The sequence below is a fragment of the Arvicanthis niloticus genome, chromosome 20, assembly GCF_011762505.2.
Source record: "Arvicanthis niloticus isolate mArvNil1 chromosome 20, mArvNil1.pat.X, whole genome shotgun sequence".
NCBI classification, from domain to species: Eukaryota; Metazoa; Chordata; class Mammalia; order Rodentia; family Muridae; genus Arvicanthis; species Arvicanthis niloticus.
This window is the reverse complement of record NC_047677.1, coordinates 17,151,481-17,174,283: the sequence shown is the minus strand read 5'-3', so window position 1 is coordinate 17,174,283 and position 22,803 is coordinate 17,151,481. Positions and strand designations below refer to the sequence as shown.

Sequence of the window (22,803 nt, the reverse complement as noted above, 5' to 3'; positions counted from 1 at the left end):
TGTAACGCTATGCTTGACATTTCCACACAGGCCTGTGGGCAACAAACAGACAACCCAACACAAAGTGATTCTGTCCACAGCCACCTGCAGCTAAGCAGCTGTTTACCTGCCTCAGGTGTCCACTGATGGCCAGATGGGTCTGGGAATCCATAGCCCCACTGACTAGGACTAATGGAGGTCGTGCTGTCGGTCCCTTGATATTTGAAGCACGTGGATAACAGGCACACAGTGCACTCTGGCATTTAGGAAATTGTGTGGAGCAAAAACATCATCATATTTTTTTTAAAAGAAAATTATGGGTTTTCCTCTTTTCTATTAAACTTGCCTGGTATTTGAAGGTGCTGCTAGAATTCCGTTTGTGGGAATTTGGGAAAGGCAGTTTGTTGACGTGTGCAATGGAGAATTAAGACAAATGGTAATTGAACGAGAAGATAAAAGCAAGCGGTTTCCATGGGGAAATAATCACGACCTGCTGTCAGATTGATTCCAATAAGAACACTGCTTTATGTGAAATGTTTTTTAAACAGCTAAACCAAAGCAATATGTGAGAGCACATCCGAGAGCATTTATTGCTGTCTGTGTGGCTTCTAGCAGACCCCCCCCCCCCCGTCTGCGATTACTTGACATACACTATCCACCAGGGCAGCTGTGTCTTAGCTTCTTTGTGGTCAGCTCTCAGCTGGACATGAGGAGCATCGGGTTAGAGAAAGATAATCCTACATTTAACAAGAGGGATTCACAACCGCCACTGCGTGAAGTCACTCCTGTGTGCTAGCCCTGGCTCAGTGCTGCTGCGGGGTTTGACGCGTCTATAATGTTTCCAAAAACACCTTGCTGTGTTTGGAGGCCTGTAGCCATAGAAGCCCTTCCCTGTGATCTGTATCCAAATTTTTTGTGCATCAATCATAGAGTAATCCTCAAGGACCCCATTTCCTTGTACCTCAGCTGTACACCTTAAAGAATTCCATCAGAGCTCTAAATAATTCCTTGTATTTGTTGTGTGACACAGCTGTGCCTCATATTAAATGGAAAGAAACATACCCTATAGGCATGACGCAAAAATGCCCACAGAATGAATGAATGAATGAATGAATGAATGACTTTGGTCAAATCTTGCTTTCATTTCATCTCCACTCTACTTTCCCAGCTGGGACCGTGGGGGTAGATGTGGGGACAGGGGATGGGGGCTGATGGCAGGGCCAGTCTCCATTTCCCTCTCTGTGGACTTGGCTCTCAGAAGGCAGGAGACCAGTGAATGTGGCAGATGAGGTGTTATCTGTAAGAGATCTGGCTTTGTCCCTTTCTTAAAAAGACCCTCTCCATATCATTTCTCTAGAGGGTCGTCTGGTGTCACCAGTCACTGGTGTCACCCGTCACTGGTGTCACCTGTCACCAGAGTCACATCATTCCTCTTGTGCACCCTAAAATCCTGCCCACAACTCTGTAAACAGTCTCTTTGTGAAATTCCCCTCAGTCGGGCAGTGTGACACTTCCCAGCGCTCTGCTGAATCCCTGACTGATATTTGCCCAAGCCACAAGATGACAGAGTTGGCTAACATAGCCACAACAGTTTGACTCTCTTGTGATATTGCTATTGAATGGCCCAGAAGAGACTGGCGAATGCGCTTTGTCCATTTGACACAGGAGAGAATGTGCCTGAGCACAAGGAGGAGGTGTTTGTGTTTAAATGTGTTTAATGTGGGACTTCAGAAACCGTCTCTGAGAATAATAACTCTCTTAAATGTGTTCCTATTTCCTTTTCAAAGTAGTTAAGTACAAATCTGATGTCTGCTCCTAGCCATGATATCTCCTGGGAGAGTTTAGATCATATTCAGATCTGTATTCATCCTTGCCTGGTCCATGATGGTGCGTGATAAATATTTATTGACTGAATAGTTATCAGCATCTAATAAGAGAAGAAAAAAATCAGTACGGGGATGGAAGGTAGCTTAGATAGTATTCCTTGATGCTCTCTGCTCTGCCTTCCCAAAACAACAACAGCTATAAGACATGGCTGTCCTTAGCCAAAGCAGCTTGCAGAGCAGGGTAGCTAGATCTTTTTCCCCCAAGCCAGAGTCTTGCTACATAGTTGCCTTACTTTGTTTCTTTTCCTGTTGCTCTGATAAGATACCCCGCCAGATACAACTTAAGGGATTTTTGGCTCACAGTCTTAGGTTGTGGTTCATTAAATGGCAGAAAAGTCATAGTGACAGACAGAAGCAGTAGGTACCACTGCAGTCATAGTCAAGAAGTAGGCAGCAATGAGTGCTGGGCTCAGCTCACTCTCTTCTTTATGTGAACTCTACCATCCTAGCCTTGGGGATGGTGCTGCCCTCAGTGGGCAGGTCCTCCCACCTCAATCAGTCTAATCAAGATAAGCCCCCACATGTGTGCATGGACGCCCATCAGCCGTGGTTCTAGATCTCATCAAATTGACAAGTGTAATTGACCATCACAGTAGCCTGGGATGGCTTTGGACTTGTTATTCTCCTGCCTCCGCATGGGCTAGTGTTGAGATTACTGTTGTATGCTGCCATGCCCTGGATACATAATTTATGAGGACCCTTGTTCAAAAACCATGAAGATTCCAGGAAAAACTCAGCAGTGTGATAAGTTAATCAAGACCCCCACCAAGCCTTCTTAGATTACAGTCCTTGAGAAAGAGGCAGTTTGTCGGAGGTTAAAGAGTATCTTTCAGTCTTGAGTCTTCATGTGAGTGTTTTATATAAAAGAAAGAGAAACCAAGGATATGTTTGGTGGAGTCACACACAGTATGGTGTGAGGAAAGGGGGCACTTCTGCAGGCTCATGCTGAGGCATCCCTTCCCCCTGAGGTACCAGCCACCTGATGTATATAGTATAGAATAGAGTTTATTTAGGGCATGGGGAGGGGATTTGAGGGAGTAGAGACAAAGGCAGAGAGAGAGAGAGAGAGAGAGAGAGAGAGAGAGAGAGAGAGAGGAGAGGCCAGCCATGAGCACATGGGAGTGGAGAGAGATGGAGAGAAAGGAGGAAGAGGGAAAGGGAGCAACAGGAGAGGAGAAAAGAGAGAGAAGGGAGGAAGCAGCCCCTTTTATAGTGAGTCAGACACACCTGGCTGTTGCCAGGTAACTGTAAGGCGGAGCCTACATGAAATGCCAACATTGTGGTCTTAAGCTACAGGACCCGGTGGCTGTTAGTGTGCTGCTGAGCCTGTGGGCTATGTTATCATAGAGCCTGTGGGCTAGGCTATCATACAGCCTGTGGGCTAGGCTATTATAGAGCCTGTGGGCTAGGCTATCATACAGCCTGTGGGCTAGGCTATCATAGGCCTTTAGTTCTGCCCAACGGGTCAACATCCTGTCACATTCAAAACATTTGCATGTATCTCAGATTCCCACACAGGAGGAGACTTCTGAACCCAGAAAGCTGCTTCAGGCTGACTAACCTACCTGACTTGATCCTCCTCGTTTTAGTTTCATCCCGAGTCCCCTGGGTGACATGTGAGGGAAGGCAATCACATTTCTATCAAAGTGTCTCATGACCACCTTGTTTAAATGTTTCTGTTGGTTGGGGGGTGTGGTGGTGGTAGTGACAGCTCTTACCACCAAATCATCTTGGAGAATAATGTATGTACATGAATAGTCTTTCTACCTGGTCCCTAGACCCCTTCCTCAACATAAATTGAGCTCAGGACCCACCTGATTACCATACAGGAGCTCCTACTCTATGACCACCAAAGTCTCCCTGAAGCTAGTCATCCACCATGCCAGCCTTTGGAAGGTCTTTTCTCTTCCATTGCCCTGACGCTCTGTAGGCTGGGCTCTTGTCTGCATTTGAAACCACTGGGGTTCTTGGAGGTTCTAAATGGTGACTCTCTAGGAGAGGAACTATGAGCTCTAGCAAAGACTTCCTGACCAGAGCTTCCTTTTGCCTGCCCACATTTCCGTTCACGCTTCTTCCAGAGCATGGCCTTCACTAAGTCTTTCTGCTGCCCACTCGTGCTGTAAACGAGGCTCAGGTCCCATTACTAGCCATACAGTACAGAGGTACGTCAGATCCTCCGCTGACGTGTCTGTCGCTAGTGGAGTAAGCTCAGTTGTGAGCGGCCTCTCCGTGCTAGAAAGCTACCCTTCACTGCTCAGCACCCTTGTCCCCCACACAAACTCAGCAGCAGGTCTCATTATCCATGTCTCTCGGGGCTAAGAAAGATGACCAAAGGCCTGAGTGTCTCTTCCACCATGGTGTTAGCACCTCAGCCTTTTGATACCGTGAACCCCAAAACTATTCTTTAGAGAGCAGATTCTCGAACCTCTAACCTAAGAAAGCAGTAACAGATAAGGACCATTCCCCTCTGAGTGTGAAAGGGTATCATGTTGTATCCAGTTGCATTAAGGTCCTTTCAGGTGGAATCAGGTGGAGTGTATCTTTGATCACACAGTTCCCGGGGGCCACTGTCACCAGCTTCTTAACTTAGCCACTGGACTTTCTCCTGTGGCTTATGTGGTCTTAGATGGCAACAGTGCTGGGCACACGTGCTGATAGCCTTGGTCCAACCTCGTATTTCTTCTGCTCTTCCCAGATGTCCCATCTTTACACACCCACTGTGTTCTGTCCTTCACAGAGTCCCCGGTGGCACATAGAGCTCCAGCCATGGGCAGGCCCTTCTCGGTCCCTGGATGAAGAAGCCTCAAGGTTCCTGAGCTACATCAGTACCATTCAGGTTGTGTTTCAAGTTCAAATAGGTTTGGGAATAATGTCAATGGTACTGACCAAGCATTGCAAGAAGGCTTTGCCATCTAGATCCCGGGAGTTGTGAGGAGTTCCTGCGGGGAGTATCAGAGACCCCTGATGCTACTCAGTTTTCCGCACATCCATGGAGGCAGAGAAGATGGCTTCTGTTTGCCTGTCATCTTCTTCCTTCCTGGACTCTCACCCATCTGGGATGTTCTAATGATTCATCTCCAAGTGTTTTAAAGAATCACTTTAGAAAATTGCTTTGGGAAGCCATTTGAAGAGACAGATTTGTCCCCGTGAGTAGGCAGTCAAGTATGTTACAAAACCAAACCATCTTCTTTCCTGTTTGGAAGCATTTGGCTGTGGGTTTCCCAGCCACAGGCTCTCTGCAGCCGGGCCGTGATAGGCGAGGAAGACGGAGGCTCTGAGAAGAACCACGAGACTGTTAATGACGCCGGCACTCACTTCCCTCTCCTTGAGCACCCTAAGTCGTTACTGAGCATGGCTTTTATTGATGGCTTTACACATAGTGGCAGCTCCTGCTCAGCTCCAGGAGTGAGACTGAGTCAGGCCCTGAGAACGAAAGAGAACATTCATTGAAGTGACTCTCGGGCTCTTGGCACATTAATCAGAAGATTCACTGTCTCATTGCCTGACTCTAGAGAAAAGGCAGATGTAAAAGGGAGATAAAGGCCCGAGGGTGCTTAGCTCTGGACTGAGACGAGGAGGAGGAAGGTAGAACTCTCCTAGCCTGGGAACTGAGCACAGGCTTACCCTGAGAGGCTCCCTGGCAGGAGCGGCCTGTGGGAGGGGTGCTGGATGCTTACTCGCTTAGGTCCACTGGCGCTTGTCACTGCACTGAGCCTCACTGGTAACAAAGCCATCATAAAGGATGAGAAAGAATATAGCCTTGCTTTGAGAGAGGCTCTGACTATGCAGCCCAGGCTAGCCTTGACCTCCTCCTGAGTGCTGAGGTCACCACAGGTGTGTGCCATTATGCCTGGCTCATTGCCAGAGCTGTAGGAGGTTAGTTTAGGTTAAAAAAAAATCTTATATCTTACATGATGCAGTCAGCCATAGGAATTTTAATTCGTGTCCTCCAGACATGGAAATAAAAGCTCGTGGAATTAATTGTGGCTGATAGACTGATAAATCAGTCCTTGTGCTTTATAGAAATTTATCTCATTTTGGCTGCTTTAAATTAATTTGGTGGATTTACCCAGGCTTAATCAAAATACTGAAATTTTAATTTTACAATTATGGTTTTAGATGAAGGATAGGATCCTAGATCTCTTAATTACAACCTAAAAACACTCTTTAAAAACCTGGAGGAAAATCAGCGGCATTAAATATATAAATGAATCTGAAAATGCTAAGCCCCACCTCCAACATTAATTTATTGATCACCACTCTCCAAATTCCATCTTACATGTATTTTAATAATGTACGTTAATGTTGTATAACTTTGATGAGGGGTATTTACCTGTGAGATGCTCTTAAGGCATTCAGTGGTCTCTTGGGTCTTTCTCATGAGCCATGGTCTGAAAGGGGGGAAAAGTCTAGGAAAAAAAGCATGTTCTGATGTAATGTGGGCGAATGCTGGAACCTAGGTGATAGATTTTGCCTCTGTGGCTGTCCCTGTTCTGATCCCCAAAAGCTTGAGGTTGGACCGAATGCTTCTAAGATCTTCTCCATGGCTGAGAGAGTAGGTGAGGGTGATTATCACCCAGGTATTTCTGAGCAGCTATGTGGCCAGGGAATTCCGAAGGTACTGGGCTTGCAGTCTTGGCCTCAAGGAGACCAGAGATGAGTAGATATACAATCATTAGACATCTTGAGAAGATCCGTAATTAAGAGAAAGACTCTTCCCACCACAATGTGCTGTGGGCTCCGTAGCGGGGTAGCGGGGTAGCGGGGTAGCGGGGTAGCGGGGTAGCGGGGTAGCGGGGTAGCGGGGTAGCGGGGTAGCGGGGTAGCGGGGTAGCGGGGTAGCGGGGTAGCGGGGTAGCGGGGTAGCGGGGTAGCGGGGTAGCGGGGTAGCGGGGTAGCGGGGTAGCGGGGTAGCGGGGTAGCGGGGTAGCGGGGTAGCGGGGTAGCGGGGTAGCGGGGTAGCGGGGTAGCGGGGTAGCGGGGTAGCGGGGTAGCGGGGTAGCGGGGTAGCTGGTTCTTAGTTCCTCATACAAGAGCTGAGATGAGCAAAGCCACCACACAAGCGCAAATGACAACGCTTATGCTAAACGTCATGGATGTCTTCATAGGACAGCGATGTTCTAAGAGATGGCCAAAGCACAATGCTTTCATGCTTTGCACACGGAGAAAGAAAGGAGCCTGGAAAGAACAGGACAAATGACCCTTTAGATCCAGGCAGTAAATTTTAAGGATGCAGCCAGGAGGTTTGGGGTGGGGACCTCCCCTGCAGGGATGCGTGGGGTGGGGGCGGTGTCTCTAAGAGCTAGTGGAGGATGACAAGGGGAAGGTGACTTTAAAGTTTGTTTATTTTGTCCTACTGCAATCTCAGTGACCAAGAGGATTAAAGGCTATCCCACAGCCTCTGCATGGGAAGGCCACCCCACCCGAAAGAATCTGTATAGCTTGTTACACTTAGGAAAAGTCAAGCCAATTGCTCCCTGTGAAGTTGTAGTCCCTTGAGAGAGTGCAGTTTGGGGTAATGATAGTACCAGGTTGGAATGTTTTGAAACGATATGACCTAAGTTCTTTTCAGACTCAGTGGAAGTCTTTTTGTCCTTCAGAAAATGTGACAGATTGCAGACCTCTCGATGGTTTTGTAATCAGGAGACATTTTATCCAGGTGGTGGCTTCCAGGTGGGAGCCGTCAGAGATGACACCGATTCTTCCTTAGATCTTTCACTAACTGTTGCTTCCGCCCCTTCTCTATGCAACAAGAGCTTTGCTGACGCCTTTGTGACTTATGTCTCATTTAGAAATCATGTTAACAATGGAGGCCTACAAAACTTGCAGAATATTAAAGTCACTGTTACCTAAAATTTTCTGTTAGCAGCAGTGAGTCACTAAGTAAATTCCACCCCCACCCTCCTATGCTGCTTTAAAAAAAAAGTCCCTCAAATCTAAGTTCAAAATGGTACAGTAAAGCCCAGCATTGGATAAGCTCATGGCCGAGTTTTTCATGTGTCAGGACTAAAGGCATTTGTTGTCACCTACCCAGGGCCTGGCCCTCTGCTGGTCTTTGGGACCTCAAACCTTAATAAAATGCCCTTCTCGAATGGTAAGTAAGAAGGGTACATCTTACAGATCAGAGGGTGAGCATGTGGCTGGGCTTCAGACAGCAGTGGGTGTGGTACCCCTGTGCATACTGATGACCTAGGTGGCATGATTACGGCCCTGAATTTTTTTTTTTTTTTTTTGATGAAACACCAGAGGGTATGGCATTTGACCACAGTATTCAGAGCTTCAGGTCCAGTTAAATTAGCAATATTGTGTTTCTTGGTATGAGAGGCCCTGAGTACACCACAGAATTCGGCAACAGTAATTCGGTGGACTGCTTGACAGGAAACGGTTAACTCATGAGCACTTGCTCTGCTCTGAGGGAAGCCTCCAGAGCCAGCTTCTTAGGGCAACCCCCACACCATATGCCTACAGAGTTCATCTAAGCACCAGTGGCTGTTTTAAATAAGAAAAACATTTTCAATTCTATTTTTCTATCTGTGACTCCCCATCTATAGTCTGTGATTTATCCAGTTACCTATCCATCTACTTGTAAAAATAGCCTGTTAAGTCAGGCTGCAGACACTGAGGACACAGATTAGAACTTTGTGAATAGTATGTGTCAATAGTCTATGTTATATTTGTGCTCTCTCTCTCTCTCCTCCCCCCCCCGTGCACGCGTGTACAAGCACGCACACGCACAGAGAAAGACAGAGAGAGAAAGCGAGAGAGCAAAAAATTCATTTCTGCCTTCGAGCTTTTAAAAATTCTTATCAAAACTCTGCAAATTTTAAGAACCCCTCTTGCCACATTCTATTCATGAGTTGGTAGGCTTGCTATCCAACCTTTTGGGATGCAAATGAAAAGGAAATGTGTTAGACTTCTTTAAGCTAAATAAATAAAAAACATTTCAAAAAACACTTTCCCCCCCCCCCCTGGAGTCTTATTTGCCTCTGCACGGACCTAATTTCCTTTATTTGGTTAAAATTACAAGGGGAGTTAGGCAGGCAGAGGGTGTGATTGCTTCAGCTGGAGCTTGGCTGAAAGTTGCTGTCCTCACTTGTTTTGCTTGTGAGAGAGTTTATTGGAACCGTGGCTATATATCTTAACCAGAAAATTTGAAAAAAAATCAATATTTAATTATTTTTTAAGAGCAAAATTTTATGGAGGACTTTTAGTTATTTTCCAAAAACCGAATGTCAGTCAATAAGATGGTTAATGTCTGGTTAAAATTGGATAATTCCTGTGCTGTATCTTTTAGATAAGACAGGAAGGGGAGTGGGAAAGAGTGTCTCTCTGATAAAGTGTCTGTGCAAGATAAAATCTTAGAATAAGAAAAAAATGTAATTAGATAAATACAATCCTAATAGAGGGAACTCCGGATCAGTGGCTGTCAACCTTGCTAACGTCGCAACCCTTGAGACGCCCCCAACCATAAAATTATTTCATTGCTCCTTCATAATTGCAATGTTGCTACTGTTATGAATAGTAATGTAAACATCTGATACTCAGCATATCATATGCAGTCCCTGTGAAAGGTCATTCAACCCGGGAAGGGGATGTGACCCTCGGCATGAGAACCGCTGCCCTAACCCGTGGCTTTAGCTCAGGAGGAGCAACAGGACCTGTAAGTCTGACTTATGCCCAGAGTTTCTTATTTTGAGAATCCTCTGGTTGGTCGTTGGTGCCAACTTCTCTGTTCTTTGTTAGGGGTCAAAGAGGATGCTGTCTTCAGTTAAGTTCTGGCCTTAACATTCTAAGGTTCAGGTGAGAAGACCATGCTGGGTCTTTTCCTGGGGCTTTATAAAAGGCCAAACGCTCCAGTAAACTCAAAGGGCCACCTGCCTAGAGAACACCTCCCTGACCCACGCAGGGTGCGTGGATGAGCGCTCACTATACTACATGTTCCCCAGGGATCGTGATACCTTGTGAATCTGGAGTGAAACACAGCGTAACTTTTTTTTTTTCTTTTTTCTTTTTCTTCTGCAAATAAGATGATCGGTATCAGAGGCGCCATGTTAAGCGTCATTTACACAGAATTGGCCAGAGCAGAGTTTTGATGCCATCAGAAAGGCAGTAGGAACATATCCTATGCATCACCATGGAACATCTTAGAGAGAAGTGTTCACAATAAGTGTCTCATCTTCCGAGCAGGACACTACGCTGGATCAGAAGCCTCAGGCTTAGGCAGCCCAGGACTCACGAAAGTGTCCTCTCCCAAGCAGCCTCCTGAGGATGCACGGGCGCAGAACAGAGTATCGAGCGCTCAGGTTTAAGACGCAGCAATTTTCCCATTAGTGGCTCAGCTCTGACCAATTAAATTGGCAACATCTCTGTCCTTGGGTGGGTGAGGAAGAGCGTCAGGTAGGCAGGCAGCGGCCAATGGTGGAGAATGAATTATACAAGTCAGAATGCTGTACTCTGTGAACACATGAGTTCTGTAGTTGTTATTTGAGAGAGGATCAAGTCCATTTTCCGATGACTAATTTTCCCCCTTTGAATAGTGGCCGGAGACAGAGAGGTGGAAAGACACTGAGCCAGGAGGAGAGAAACTTGAATGCTTTTGCTTGTTTTTGTTGTTGCTTTTTTTCTCCAGACCTCCGACCTCATGTGACTTAGGCTGGTCTCAAATTCCTTACGTAGCTGAGGAAGCCTTGACGTCTTCATGCTCCTACTTCCACCTCCCCTGTGCTGAAATTACAAACATGTGCCATCATGCCTGGCTGTTTTTGTTTATTTATTTGGAGGTTTTTATTTTATGTGTATGAGTGTTTACCGGAGTGTCTATTTGTGCACTGTGTGCATGCAGTACCCACTGGAGACCAGAAGAGGGCGTTAAATCCTCTGGGACTGTAGTCTGATTATTGGTCAGAGCTGATTCACTAATGGGAAAATTGCTGCATCTTAAACCTGAGCGCTGTTCTGCACGGTGCCTCCTCAGGAGGCTGGTTAGAAGAGGACACTTTTGTGAGTCCTGCCTAAGCCTGAGGCTTTTGCTCCAGGGCAGTGTCCTGCTCTGAAGATTTGACACTGAAGATTAGAGTGCTGGGAATTGAACCCTAGTCTTCTGGAAGAGCAGCCAGCACTCTTAACCAGTGTGTGTGTGTGTGTGTGTGTGTGTGTGCACACGCGTGTACAAGATCGTGCGTGCACTGCTGCTGCTTACTGTCTTCTATGTGTTCACATGAGGGGCAGAGGTTGATATCATGCTGATATACATGCTGAGACACCTTGCCAGCCCTAGAATATCTTAATAATAATAATAATAATAATAATAATAATAATAATAATAATAATAATAAACAATAACAACAATAGTAGTAGCAGTAGTAACAGTCCTATCTCCTGCTGTTGTTTTCCAATAAACAAGAGTAGTGAACCGCAGAGCTCCTCTGTATCTGGAGTGATCTTTTGTCTCCAGGGTGATGGCTCCACTCAGCTTGGAGAGTTTTGGGGGATAAAGATGAGGGGGACTTTGGTCACCCAGTAAGACAGATGCCTGGGACTCAGAGCTGTTTTCGTCTGTGTCATCAGCCTTGGCCACACACAGCACCAGCCTCAAACCCACGCCTTTACCAAGCTTATCACGCACTTGGAGTTAGAAGTCTCTTAGCCGAAGTCCACATCCCTTTGGTTTTCTATTTAATTTTGATGGATGCATTAGGAGAAACGCTTGCATTAACTGGGCAGCACTTTTCTGCGCCAGGGCTCCAACCCCGCTCCCCCAGGAGGCAGCTCATTAGAGATTGCCACAAAGTATCCGTCTTCTCAGCAGGGATGGTCACAGCTATTCACACAGGTTACTTTTCTGGCCTCAGTGGTCCCTCCTTACCTGTCTGCCGTAACGCACTGGTGACCTGTGAATATCTTGGTCAGGGTTGTGTCACTCTTTCTGTAGGCACACTGCTCAGTTCTTAGTCCAGAGACCCTTCTCATCTGTTCCTCCCCCAGACTAGGCAGACTAGCATCCCTCTCTGCACAGCACCCTGACTCCTCTTCCATCCCATCCTGGTTCCCAATTTGCAATCCAGGCAGATGGCCACTACAGCCTTTAATTTCCCTTCAAACCCGCACTGAGTCTTCAGGAGCTGGCTTCTTATCTGGCACGTAATTGAAATTCCTCTGAACGTTTTACATCGGGTCTTGTGGTTCCCCAGGGAGGACAGTAGTTAGCAGCGGAGGACATAACTCTCCTATTACTGTTTTCAGGAGCGGGGAAAAGCAGTTAAGTCTCTACCTGCCGTTTATCATCCAGCATTTTAAATTATTCATATTGATTTCCAATCCTTACAGATTGCATGCGACCACATGGGTACAGACAGCTTGGCTACTGACTCTAGCCCTGCACCGAAGCCCTGGCTGGTGTGTCTTGATGACAGGTTTGGCTTACCTCATCAAATCCGCAGCAAGCGGTGCCGCCTCTACTCTTTAGGGTAATACTTTTTTTTTTTTTTTTTTTTTTTTTTTTATAGCTGAGAACACAAACAAGCGTGCAGGCAGCCAAGGCCTTTTCTGTGACAACAGGGGAGGCGGGTGCAGCATGTGTGGTTGCTGTGATTTGTCTCAGGCTGGTCTCCCGTGAAGCTGCAGGTGCCCGCAGATCACCAACTGAGGTCACCTTGGCTGGAGCACCACTTTTTTCTCCCATTCTGCTGGTAATAAGGTGTCAGCTTCAGTTCTCAGCATGAGGAAGATCCCTTTGGAGAAACCAAAGGCTCCCAGCGTGAATCGGAGCATCTTTGTTAGAGACGGGGAAAAGTATCAATGGCTATATTGAGGAAAAGATGATATCAGAAATGCTATACACTGTTTTGAATGACCTGAGACAGATAAGGCCACTACTAGTTATTTGGTGTTTGGTTTTTTGGTGTGTGTGTGTGTGTGACCAGTGATCAATCTATATATAGCTTTGCATTTGCGGGGCGGGGGTGGGGGGTGGGGGGGTGGGGGATGGAGTGGGGGAGTAAAAGGAATTCTTGGAAAAACGATGTATGTTTTGCCAAATAATTGACTCAGTCATACAGGTTGAAAATGACCTTTGATATGCACACGTACTCAGAGAGGTTCTGTGTAAGAATGGAAATGAAGCAATGAGACTATTTCAGCAAGTCCGCCAGTGCTTTTTGTAAATTCCTGAAGTCACACATGTGTCTTAGCTTTCTATCATTGGGATAGAACGCCAGGACCAAAAACAATTTGAGGGGGGAGGGTTATCTAAGCTTACAGCTCTACCCCACACATTTCACCCAGGGAGGTCAGTCAAGAACTGCGGCAGGAACAGAAGCTGAGGCCAAGGAGGAGCGTTGCTGACCAAGCTCTTGTGGCTTGCTCAGCCTGCTTTCTTAAAGACCCCAGGACCACCAGTCCAGGGATGGCACTACCCACAATGCACTGGGCTCTCCACCACCAAAGAAAATGCCCTACAGGCTTACCTATAGCCCCACCTAATTTTCTCAACTGTGGTTCCTTCTCAGATAACTCGAGCCTGTATCGAGTTTTCAAAACAAAACCCACACACAAAGTAGTAAAACAAAGCAGCCAGGACAAAATGATACCTGTCTCCAAACAAAGCAGGAGGGAACCATTTTTGCTTGGAGTGTTCTGCTCAGTAGGCTATTCACAGAAGCCAAGTAGGTTCTCAGGTTAGACCACTGCAGCATTTTAAAAAAGCATTTTGAAAGAAGACCCTCCATGATGTCACATGCCTGTTCCTCGCAAATTCTTAATGTGACATAAAATAAAGTCTGCAGTCATAACTCCCCATTCTCCCTAGGGTCTTGAAGCATAGCTGGTGGCTTCCAGGAGAACAGGTTCCAAACAACAGGCTACAACAGGTCTGGCTCAAGCTTCAGTGGACACAGAGCCAGGGTCCATTTCTCAAGGAACCCCTGACAACCTCTACCACAGTGCCAAGTCTCACCTACAGATTCCCTTACTCCATTCCACTGTTCATGTCTAGACATCTTCCAGACTCTTTGGTCATGTGTCATCTGGGTGTTGGGGAGACTTCCCCGAAAGAGCTAGTGAAGAGGGGACCCAATCATGGCTATCAAAGTGTTACAGGCAGTTTGTGGACAAGAGATGTAGCTGAGTGTCTGCCTGGCATGCTTGTGGCCCTGACCTTGATTCTCAGCTCTACAAAAGAAAAGCATGGTGGTGGCTCATACCCGGAATCCCACCACTCAGGAGGCAGAGGCAGGATCAGAAGTTCAAAGTCATTCTCCACTGTATGAAGAGTTCAAGGCCAACCTGGGATTCGAGAGATAGATCCTGTGTCAGAAAAGGAAGAAAAAAAAAGTCATTGTGTATTTTTTAAAATCAGAGAAAGAATTCAAATAAAAGAGTGAAGTTAATGAAACTATGGAGGCCCATTGCAGGTGTCTCTGGGTGGGACTTGGTGTGATGATACTGGCTGTGTCCAGGGTTGTTTGAGAAGGAGATGCTAGCTATGTGTCAGACGGATCATGAGTCACACAGGAGCCTCACAGTCCAGCGGTGAGAACCGAGATTCTCCTGGAAGTCACCAGCTCTGCCTCAGGGCCGTAGGAAGAATGGGTAGTCCTGACAGCAGACTTTATTTTATGTCACATTAAAAATGTGTGAAAGTAGGTCAAAAAAATAATTGCATAGTGTAGCATGCAAATTGGCAATGTCATCTCTATCCTATTTCCTGGTTCCAAACTGCCTTTATGTTCTGCTTAACATTTTACATTCCACAATAATTTCATTTAAAGCATATAACTGAATAAAATAAAACTTGGGGAGTTATTTAGGGGGTGTTTTGAAATTCTTTCCCCCACTTAATGCCTCCAAGCTGTTAGATAAGACAGTTCTGCAGCAAGATTTCAGATTATTACACAGAGGAAAAAATAATGTCTCTCATTTACATTCAAAATCAACTATGCAAAAAGCAAACGAGATCTTATGAATTACACTGGAGGCAGATATGAATAGATTATAAGGGTCGATGTTTGATGAAAACCACGAAAGCTTTTATTACAAACTGCAATCGAGCTGGGCCTGGTGGCACACACCTTTAATCCATCACTTGGCAGGCAGAGGCAGGTGTATCTTTGTGCGCTCAAGGCCAGCCAGTCCTGTCCCAAAATGAGACCTTGTCCCCAAAACAAAATACATAATAACCAAACCGTCAAACCCAAACCAAACGAAAACAAAACCGCACAAACAAACAAGGAAAAATAAAAGAAAGACAGAACACTGGAATCGAAAGAAGTTACTTGTGGTAGAAGACAAAATGATGCCTGGACTGTGTAAGGGTGGTGACTGTTCTATGACTTGGTGTCTGGGATCTAGACGGCCCTCCTGCTCGGATGAACTCCTTATTGCAGGACAAGCAGTTGGCTGTCGGCCATCTCAGTTGCTCCTGAGGGGAGACACACAAGCAGAGGCTCTGACGTGAAGAACCACCACAGGGAATGTTGGCCCTGGGTTACCAGTGAAGGAGTGTTGGGACAGATGTGTGAGAAGTGGGGGTTGGAGCCTGTGACCTCCCCAAGTGTGTGTCTGAACTCCAGAGAAGGGCTGAGAGGAAGCCGTGTCTCTGCTGGGCCCTGGGGTTCCCAGGCAAACTGCAGATACAGATGTAACTGTGGGGCACCATCCCAGCATGGGGATCCCGGAGACAGAAGACAAAGGCTGATGGTCCTGTGTCTGATGCACCTCAGCATCTCTCCTCCCTTACCCTCATCCCTGTCTCTCTCAGGCTGAAGTTTCTCTGCTGGCTGTGGAAGTTTCATATTCCACAGTGGGTTTAGAAAGACAAGTGTCTGTCTGCCACAACGTGTGCTATTGTGGAAAAGTTAAACGCAGACCCTTTTCAGTTTTCAAAGAGTGGAGAGTGTACATACAGGAGGGGACAGGAAAGGAAGGCAAACGGTGATGAGAAGGAAAAGAAGGGGAATGGAAAAGAAAAAAGAAAAGAAAAGAAAACAAAAAACCAAACCCAGACTAGGTTGTAGGCTCAGAGGATAGTTTACACCTTACAACTTTAGACAGGCTCTGCTCAGCAAGTCTTTCAGGGTGGAGACTGGTGAGGGGACTGTCCAGGCGTGGTGGGAGATGGGATGAGAGGAACAGAGAGGGCAGACACCCAGCTGACTTTCATGCCACTAGCTGTGTTTTAGGGGAGAACTGTCCATCAAAATGGAAAAGAAGAACCGAGGCAGAGGCCTGCTGTCTTAAATTACACCACTCAGCTTCAACTCAGCTTCAAGACGTAATTTCTTGGTGTAAGACAGAAGATTTCCTAAGTCACACATGGCGAGGCAACACGAGCCAGTGTTTTAAACAGAAAACCTGCAATTTCTGGTGGCTGGGAGCATTGCAATAAAAATGAATGAGCCTCATGGCCAAATACGTTTGTTTTCCAGAACATAGGTGGAGCCAGAAGGAAAAGTGTTAGCACATATGTGAATGGGGAAGGAGAGGATTGCGGCTCTCAGTATTGTTAGATACTCGCTCCTTGACACCCTGTCTGTTGTCTGGTAATACCATAGGTGCACAGATGTACGTTGTGTCTATGTACGGTATGCTATATATGTAAATAGAAGAAGTGGGGGGTCAGGGGGTGTTGTGTGCATGCCTGTGCTCCCTAAAATCTATTTCATTCTTTTGGGGGTGGTGTTGTTCTAAAAATACATGAGTTTTATTTATTTTTTAAGATAGGGTTTCACTATGTAGCCCTGACTGTTCTGGAGCACCCTATGCAGACCAAGGTAGACACATAGTCCTGGAAAGCCTCTATCACCTGCATTCTGGGATTAAAGGCATATACTTCCATGTCTGGCTCCATGTCTTAAATGAAATTTTGGAAATTTGCAATGTTATTAGCACACAAAGCAATACTTATAAAAGATTTTATTAACTATCCTCTTTGTGCTTTCAGACATCACCCCATAAACACACACACACACACACACACACACACACACACACACACACACACACACACACACACACACACACATGCACGCACACGCACACACACACAAGTAGTCTGCAGTTTATAGCTCTAGGTTACAGATTCCACCACCAGGCTACAATGCCTTTCCTGACCCTGCTGGTTTGCTCCCACCCTGACGGAAAACACTTCTTACCGCTTCCAGCCCTCCCCCCTCAGTGATGAGGGTTGAGAACTTTGCCGATCTGTATTCTAGATTTATTTTTATTGTTTTCTTAAAAGCTTTTAAAACAGCTTTACCCACATCTAGTTCACACACTTAAATGCACAAGTCAGGGATTTCTTTAAGTCACTACCGTTAAGTTTAAAACATTTTTCGTTATTCTCTCTTCCCCCAAAGTCCTGAACTGGTGTGTATCACCCCCAATGTCCCTCCAGGATTTATCCTCCAGCTGTTCTACCCCTTCCTGCCTACCCGAGGGCCGTGAGCAAACACTAACCTGACTTTCTGCCTACAGTCACCCACTCTAGACATCTCATGTAAACAGGATCATGTAATGTGCACTGTTTTGTGACCGTTGTCTCTAACACAACGTTTTCAGAGCTCATCTATGTCCTCCATGTCCTTTATGTCTGAGCCTTAGTCCGTTGTATGGAAAGTCTACAGTGTGTCACGTCACCCATCAGGTGATGGCCATTGCCTTGGTTGCCTTTTTAGTTATTATAAATGTTGAGATGAACACTGATGTATAATTTTGAGCCTGCATCTTTTGAATTATCTTGAATAGATACCATTTTACACTTCCATTACCAATCTATGACTGGTCCAATTTCCCCATATCCCATCAACATCATATTGGACCACTCAGTTATACCCCTCCTGGTGGTTGGGATCTCACCGTGGCTTCAGTTGTCTTTCCCTTCTGAGTAATGATCCTGAGGTCTTTTCATGTCCTTACGGTCTAAGCTTTTGATTCTCAGGAACCATAAGCCTCACTTACGTGTACATGCAATCCTGCTTTAAAAAAAAAAAAAAAAGACTAACCACAGACCTGCCACAGTCTGTTCCTTTTGCCTTTTTGTGGTATATAAGAGATCATGGTTGCCAATACATATGGTTCACATACTTAAAGCACACCCATAGTTAGTCCAGAGAGCACTTGGCATAGAACTTTATTAAAAAACCACCAGTCTTTCAAGAATTCTTAGTACCAGCTACCAGGAACTTATTGTGAAGGCGATTCCATGTGAAAAGCACATCTCAGAGTTGTTTAGTGTATACCCCACACAGCTCATGCAGGGAACCTGGTTGCTTTACTTTGAGACATCAGAGATGGATGGTCAACATGGCTGTCCTGATATTCCAGTCTAGTCTACTTTTGGAAGTTTAGCCCTGTAAGTCTTTCCCTTCTTCAGAAAAACCTTTTAGATTTGATAGTCTTGGTCTGCTGAAAAATTCAGTGTGTCCTATGATTCCCAGCACTGGTGTGATGATATTTATTAGTTAATCAGATAACTTCACCTCTCTCTTTTAGAGGGAGGATGACAGTCTTAACTAGAGGCCTTTGAATGAGCAACTTAACTGCCACAGTGTTTCAGAGAGGAACTGTGGAAGCTTCTCATTGTCCCCTACTGCCTAGTCTCTGTTAGTCCTCTGGTAACATAACTTTAGTTAGCAAGACACACAGCCACTGTGTGGATTCCTGCATTTCCTGGCTTTCTGTAGGGATAATCTCTTGTGTGCTGTGTGGAAGCATCACCTGTCAATAAAATCTGATGGCCAGTAAGCTGAGACAGGATTAGAAGGTGGGACATAAGGCAGAGAGAGAGGGGAATCCTGGGAGATAGTCGGGTGTGGGAAGATCCCACTCCCCACTCTGATGAACTAGGATGGATGAAACTAGCCGTGTGGCAGACATAGAATAATATAAATGGGTTAAAATGACTTATGAGCTTGTTGGGGAACAAACCTAGTTTATGGTCTATAGGCCTTTATTTGTAAATAATACTCCTCATAGTCGTTATTTGGGAACTGGGGCATGGGTATAAAGGCCCGAGGTCACAGCTTTCCCTGTAGGGCAGTGGCCCTGTGATTAGCTGTGGGCAGTGACTGTGGGTAGAAAAGATGCATGCAATTTTCAGAAAACAAACACAGCCACTGTTTCCCCTTCTACCTGTTTGTATGGCAGCAGCAGAGACAGGAGGAGGGAAAACAGGACCTGTCCTCTGCAGACCTTGAGATGGACGCCATACATCTGATCTGTGCTACTTGCTCTACAGACTAACCCTAAAGAAAATAATTCTATTGAGTAAACTTGTCTGCTGCAAATTTGCTTTGCAGCTCAATAAGTTAAAGATGGTTTCTTTCATATTTTTTGTATTAATAACAGGTGTTACCGTAATTCTTTAAAGTGCTCTTTCCTTTTCACGGCCTTGTGAACTCCCTCAGCTCAAGGACACTTATATTCTATTTGTTCTCACGCCAGTGAATTCCTTACTTCTGTAGAGCAGCCTGTAAATACTCATTTACATACCGGAGTAAGTCAGTGAATGGGAGTAAGTAGCCGCTCTGTGCTGCATCTGAACGCTGCTGTATATCCTGGGAGCTGGAGACATTACATAAAGTTTTCTGTGGCAGCATTATGGATCTATCTGTCACCTGTCTAGGACACAGGAGAGTCAGGAGTAAGACATGTCAATGCGGCCTCACTCTCTAAAATGAGGCAACTTTCCGGACTTTGAGAAGAATGTTCCTCCAGAGCCCCGTGACCCAGGTCACCTGCGGCGAAGGAGAGAATCCACAGAGCGCGTGATTTGGAGGTGCCAGACGTGGACTCCTCTCCCGGTTCTATGACGTTGGGACGTGTCGCGCAACACCTTGGCTCTCCCTCTTGCCTTTTACGTCTGCCAAGAAACTTGATCAATGTAAGCTAAGCCTGGGAAACGCATTATTTTAAATACACAGAAGGCAGAATTGCACACACTAGGTGTGTGAGCATGGCTTACGGCTTCCCGACATAGTACATATTTACGTGTTAAAATTAAATGGTGTGGAAATGCCACGGTGAAATCCCATTACTTGATAGTCTACATGCACTGTGATGTTAATCTCACTGGGTGTGTTCTGGGGGTCTTACCCTGCTCCCTTTCTCTTACTGCTCCACTCCGCCCCCTGCCAATCAGAGACCATTCCTTGTATATATTTAGAAAAATTCTGGAAAGATACAAAAAAAACCTACTAAACATGTTAACCTCTAGACGTTAATGGTTACAATTTCTAGTGTTAGAAATCTTTTCATTTTCTCTGCTTCTTACCTTTTTTCCCCTATGTGTAGACCTAGAATTATAAGAAACGAGTTTAATGTAACCCAGGGAGTAGAGTGCCTGGCTAGCATGCTTAAGGCTCTGGGTCTGATCCCAATCATAATGAAGGGAGGGAGGGAGGGAGGGAGGGAGGGAGGGAGGGAGGGAGGGAGGGAGGGAGTCAGTCAGGCAGAAAGGGAGGCAGGCAGAGAGGGAGGGAGGCAGAGAGGGAGGGAGAGAGGCAGGCAGAGAGGGAGAGAGGGAGGCAGAGAGGGAGGGAGGGAGGCAGGCAGAGAGGGAGGGAGGGAGAGAGGGATCTGCCTGGGTTTTATAGAACAGGACCTCTCAGGTAGAAGAAATGGGAAGGTTGAATCTTTCTGGCTAAAGTAGATTAACAGGGTCTGGTGAGGGATATGGGGCTGACTGACTTGTCAGGGTATCTATTGCTGAAGAGAATAATAGAGTAGGGTGAAGGGCAAGAATAAGGCAAACAGGACAACCTTAAAGGTTTAGGTAGATGGTTTCTGCACCGGAAGCTCCTTTCGGTTCACTAAAACCCGCTGAACAATTTTGTTGTCTCTGTTTCTGTGTGTGCCCGAATTCTGTGACAGTCAGCGCAGTTGTCTAAGAGGGTAGAGTTCTGCGGTACTAGCTTGGGTTTGGTCACTGTATGTTGCCAACATTCAGTGAGATTTTTTTTTTTTTTTTTTTTGCTATCCTAAATCATAAGTAGTCGCAGGACTTTAGATCTAACATGGCTGTAGATGCCCGTATTCCACTGAGGAAGAAGCTGAGGCAGAAGGATTGAGAGTTCAAGATCAAGCTAGGCTGCATAGCAAGACTCTGACTCTCTCCTCCTCCTCCCTCCCTCCCCCTCCTTCCTCCACCCTCTGCCCCTCTCTGTCTCTTTCCCTTCTCAAAAAAATCATAAACAATTTGGCAGAGAAGTATTATCTGCCATTTAAAACGCTACTCTTTTCTAGTTAATTGTATGTTTTCTACTCAAATTGGTGCTTTAACCAATGTGGTGATTCTCACACTAAACAAGACATTTTTCTTAGTAGCTCGGTGTTTTTAAGCATTTGAACTGACTACATGGCATGCTAGGTGCTTAGGTGTAACCCGATCACAATTGCTTCCCCTTATCAAGGCGAGCTGGGTATAGCTCCGTTCTCCGGACTCTGGCTCTAGTAGAAGGACACACACTTACCTTTTTGCTTTAACTGCTCTACTTTAAAATACAAACCATTTAAAAGAACAAGGCGCTGCCCACAAGTCCAGTGTGGGGATTAGCATCAAGGAGATGAATTAAAGCCTCAGTAGAATTCTGTCCCCTCAAGGGAACAAATTCCAGGCTTATCCTTTTTGGCCTATGTTGAAAAAATTACACTGGTGGATATTTTTATTTCTGTTGAAAATAAGTTTTGCTTCATGCAATGTATTCTGATTTCTGCTTCTCCTCCTCTGCTCATCCTAGGTCATTCAATGTCCACTTTCTCATTCTTCCAACACCACACCTTCTTTCCCTCTCTCCTTACAAAACTAATAGATAAATAAAAACAAACACACAGTATTAACAACAGCCAAGAAAACCCGCCAGAGATACAGAAACACAACACAAAAACGAAACCCATACCAACACAAAATCGGAAACCATAATATACAATCAAAAGACAAGTAAGGTGAAAACAAAACATGACAAAAAAAATCCCAAATGCCATATGAAACAAAAACAAAATCTCCAAAAATACCCTTGGGTTTGTTTGTCTTGGTCATCCACTGCTGGGCACGAGGCCCACTGTCAAGTGTAATTTATATACCCAAATGAAACTCTGTTGGAGAAAACGAATTTTTCCTTTGTAAATGGTTGTCAACTGGAGATAGGTTCTGGATTAGGGATGGGAGCTCATGTGTAGTTCACATTTCAGTGCTGGGATCTCATCTGACTTAGACCTGTGCAGACGCTGTGCATGACGCCACAGTCTCTGTGAGTTCACATGTGGGTCAGTCTGGAAGCTACTGTTTCCTCGGTGGCACCCATCCCCACTCACTCTTACAGTTGTTCCACCCCCTCTTATATACAGCTCCCTGAGCCTTGACGGGATGTCTCCCACTCTCCACACGCTGTCTAGTTATGGGTCTCTGTATTTGTTTCCATCTACGGCAGGAGGAAGAGTCTCTGGTGATGCCTGAACGAAACACTGATCTTTGGGAACAGTAGACTATCATTAGGATTCATTTTATTGCTAAGGTCCTTTAGCAGAACAGGGGTATTTGGTTTCTCCCTAGGCCTGAAGGTCTGTCTCGTCTCAGGTTCTATACCACCTAATCAATGTTGGAATGGGTTCCTTCTCAGGGGGTGGACTTTAAATTTAATCTGATAGTGGTTTGTGCCACAGTTGCAAAGGCATATCATGCAGGCAGGTCACCATTTTAGTCACAGGGTGTTGTATATACTAGGTTGGTGTTTACCTTTCTCTCTGGTGGCATGCAGAGTAGCTTCTAGTACAGGAGCACTGGTTAGGAAGCGCGAAAGCTCTCACTGGGGACCGCCGTGATATTTCCCGTGTGCAGTGAGGTATTTAAGTGAGGGATGTAAGTGTTGTCTTCAGCTCAGCAATAATGCCTTACTATAAGTTCGCGGAGAGCAACCACTAGTCTCAGCAGCAGCCTGAGTTGTTT

The 22,803-nt window shown here is 45.7% G+C and overlaps 1 protein-coding gene across 2 annotated transcripts in view; it reads left to right on the top strand.

Moving 5' to 3' along the window:
- Positions 1-22,803, top strand: part of Mettl24 (methyltransferase like 24) — a 108,862-nt gene that overhangs the window by 28,700 nt on the left and 57,359 nt on the right. The window contains exons 2-3 of one of the 2 annotated variants that reach the window (XM_034524915.2): positions 4,603-4,701; positions 12,192-12,331. In XM_034524915.2, the coding sequence (XP_034380806.1) occupies positions 4,603-4,701; positions 12,192-12,331 (239 nt within the window). The remainder of the gene's footprint in view (positions 1-4,602; positions 4,702-12,191; positions 12,332-22,803) is intronic. The other variant, XM_034524916.2, reaches the window with a different exon arrangement.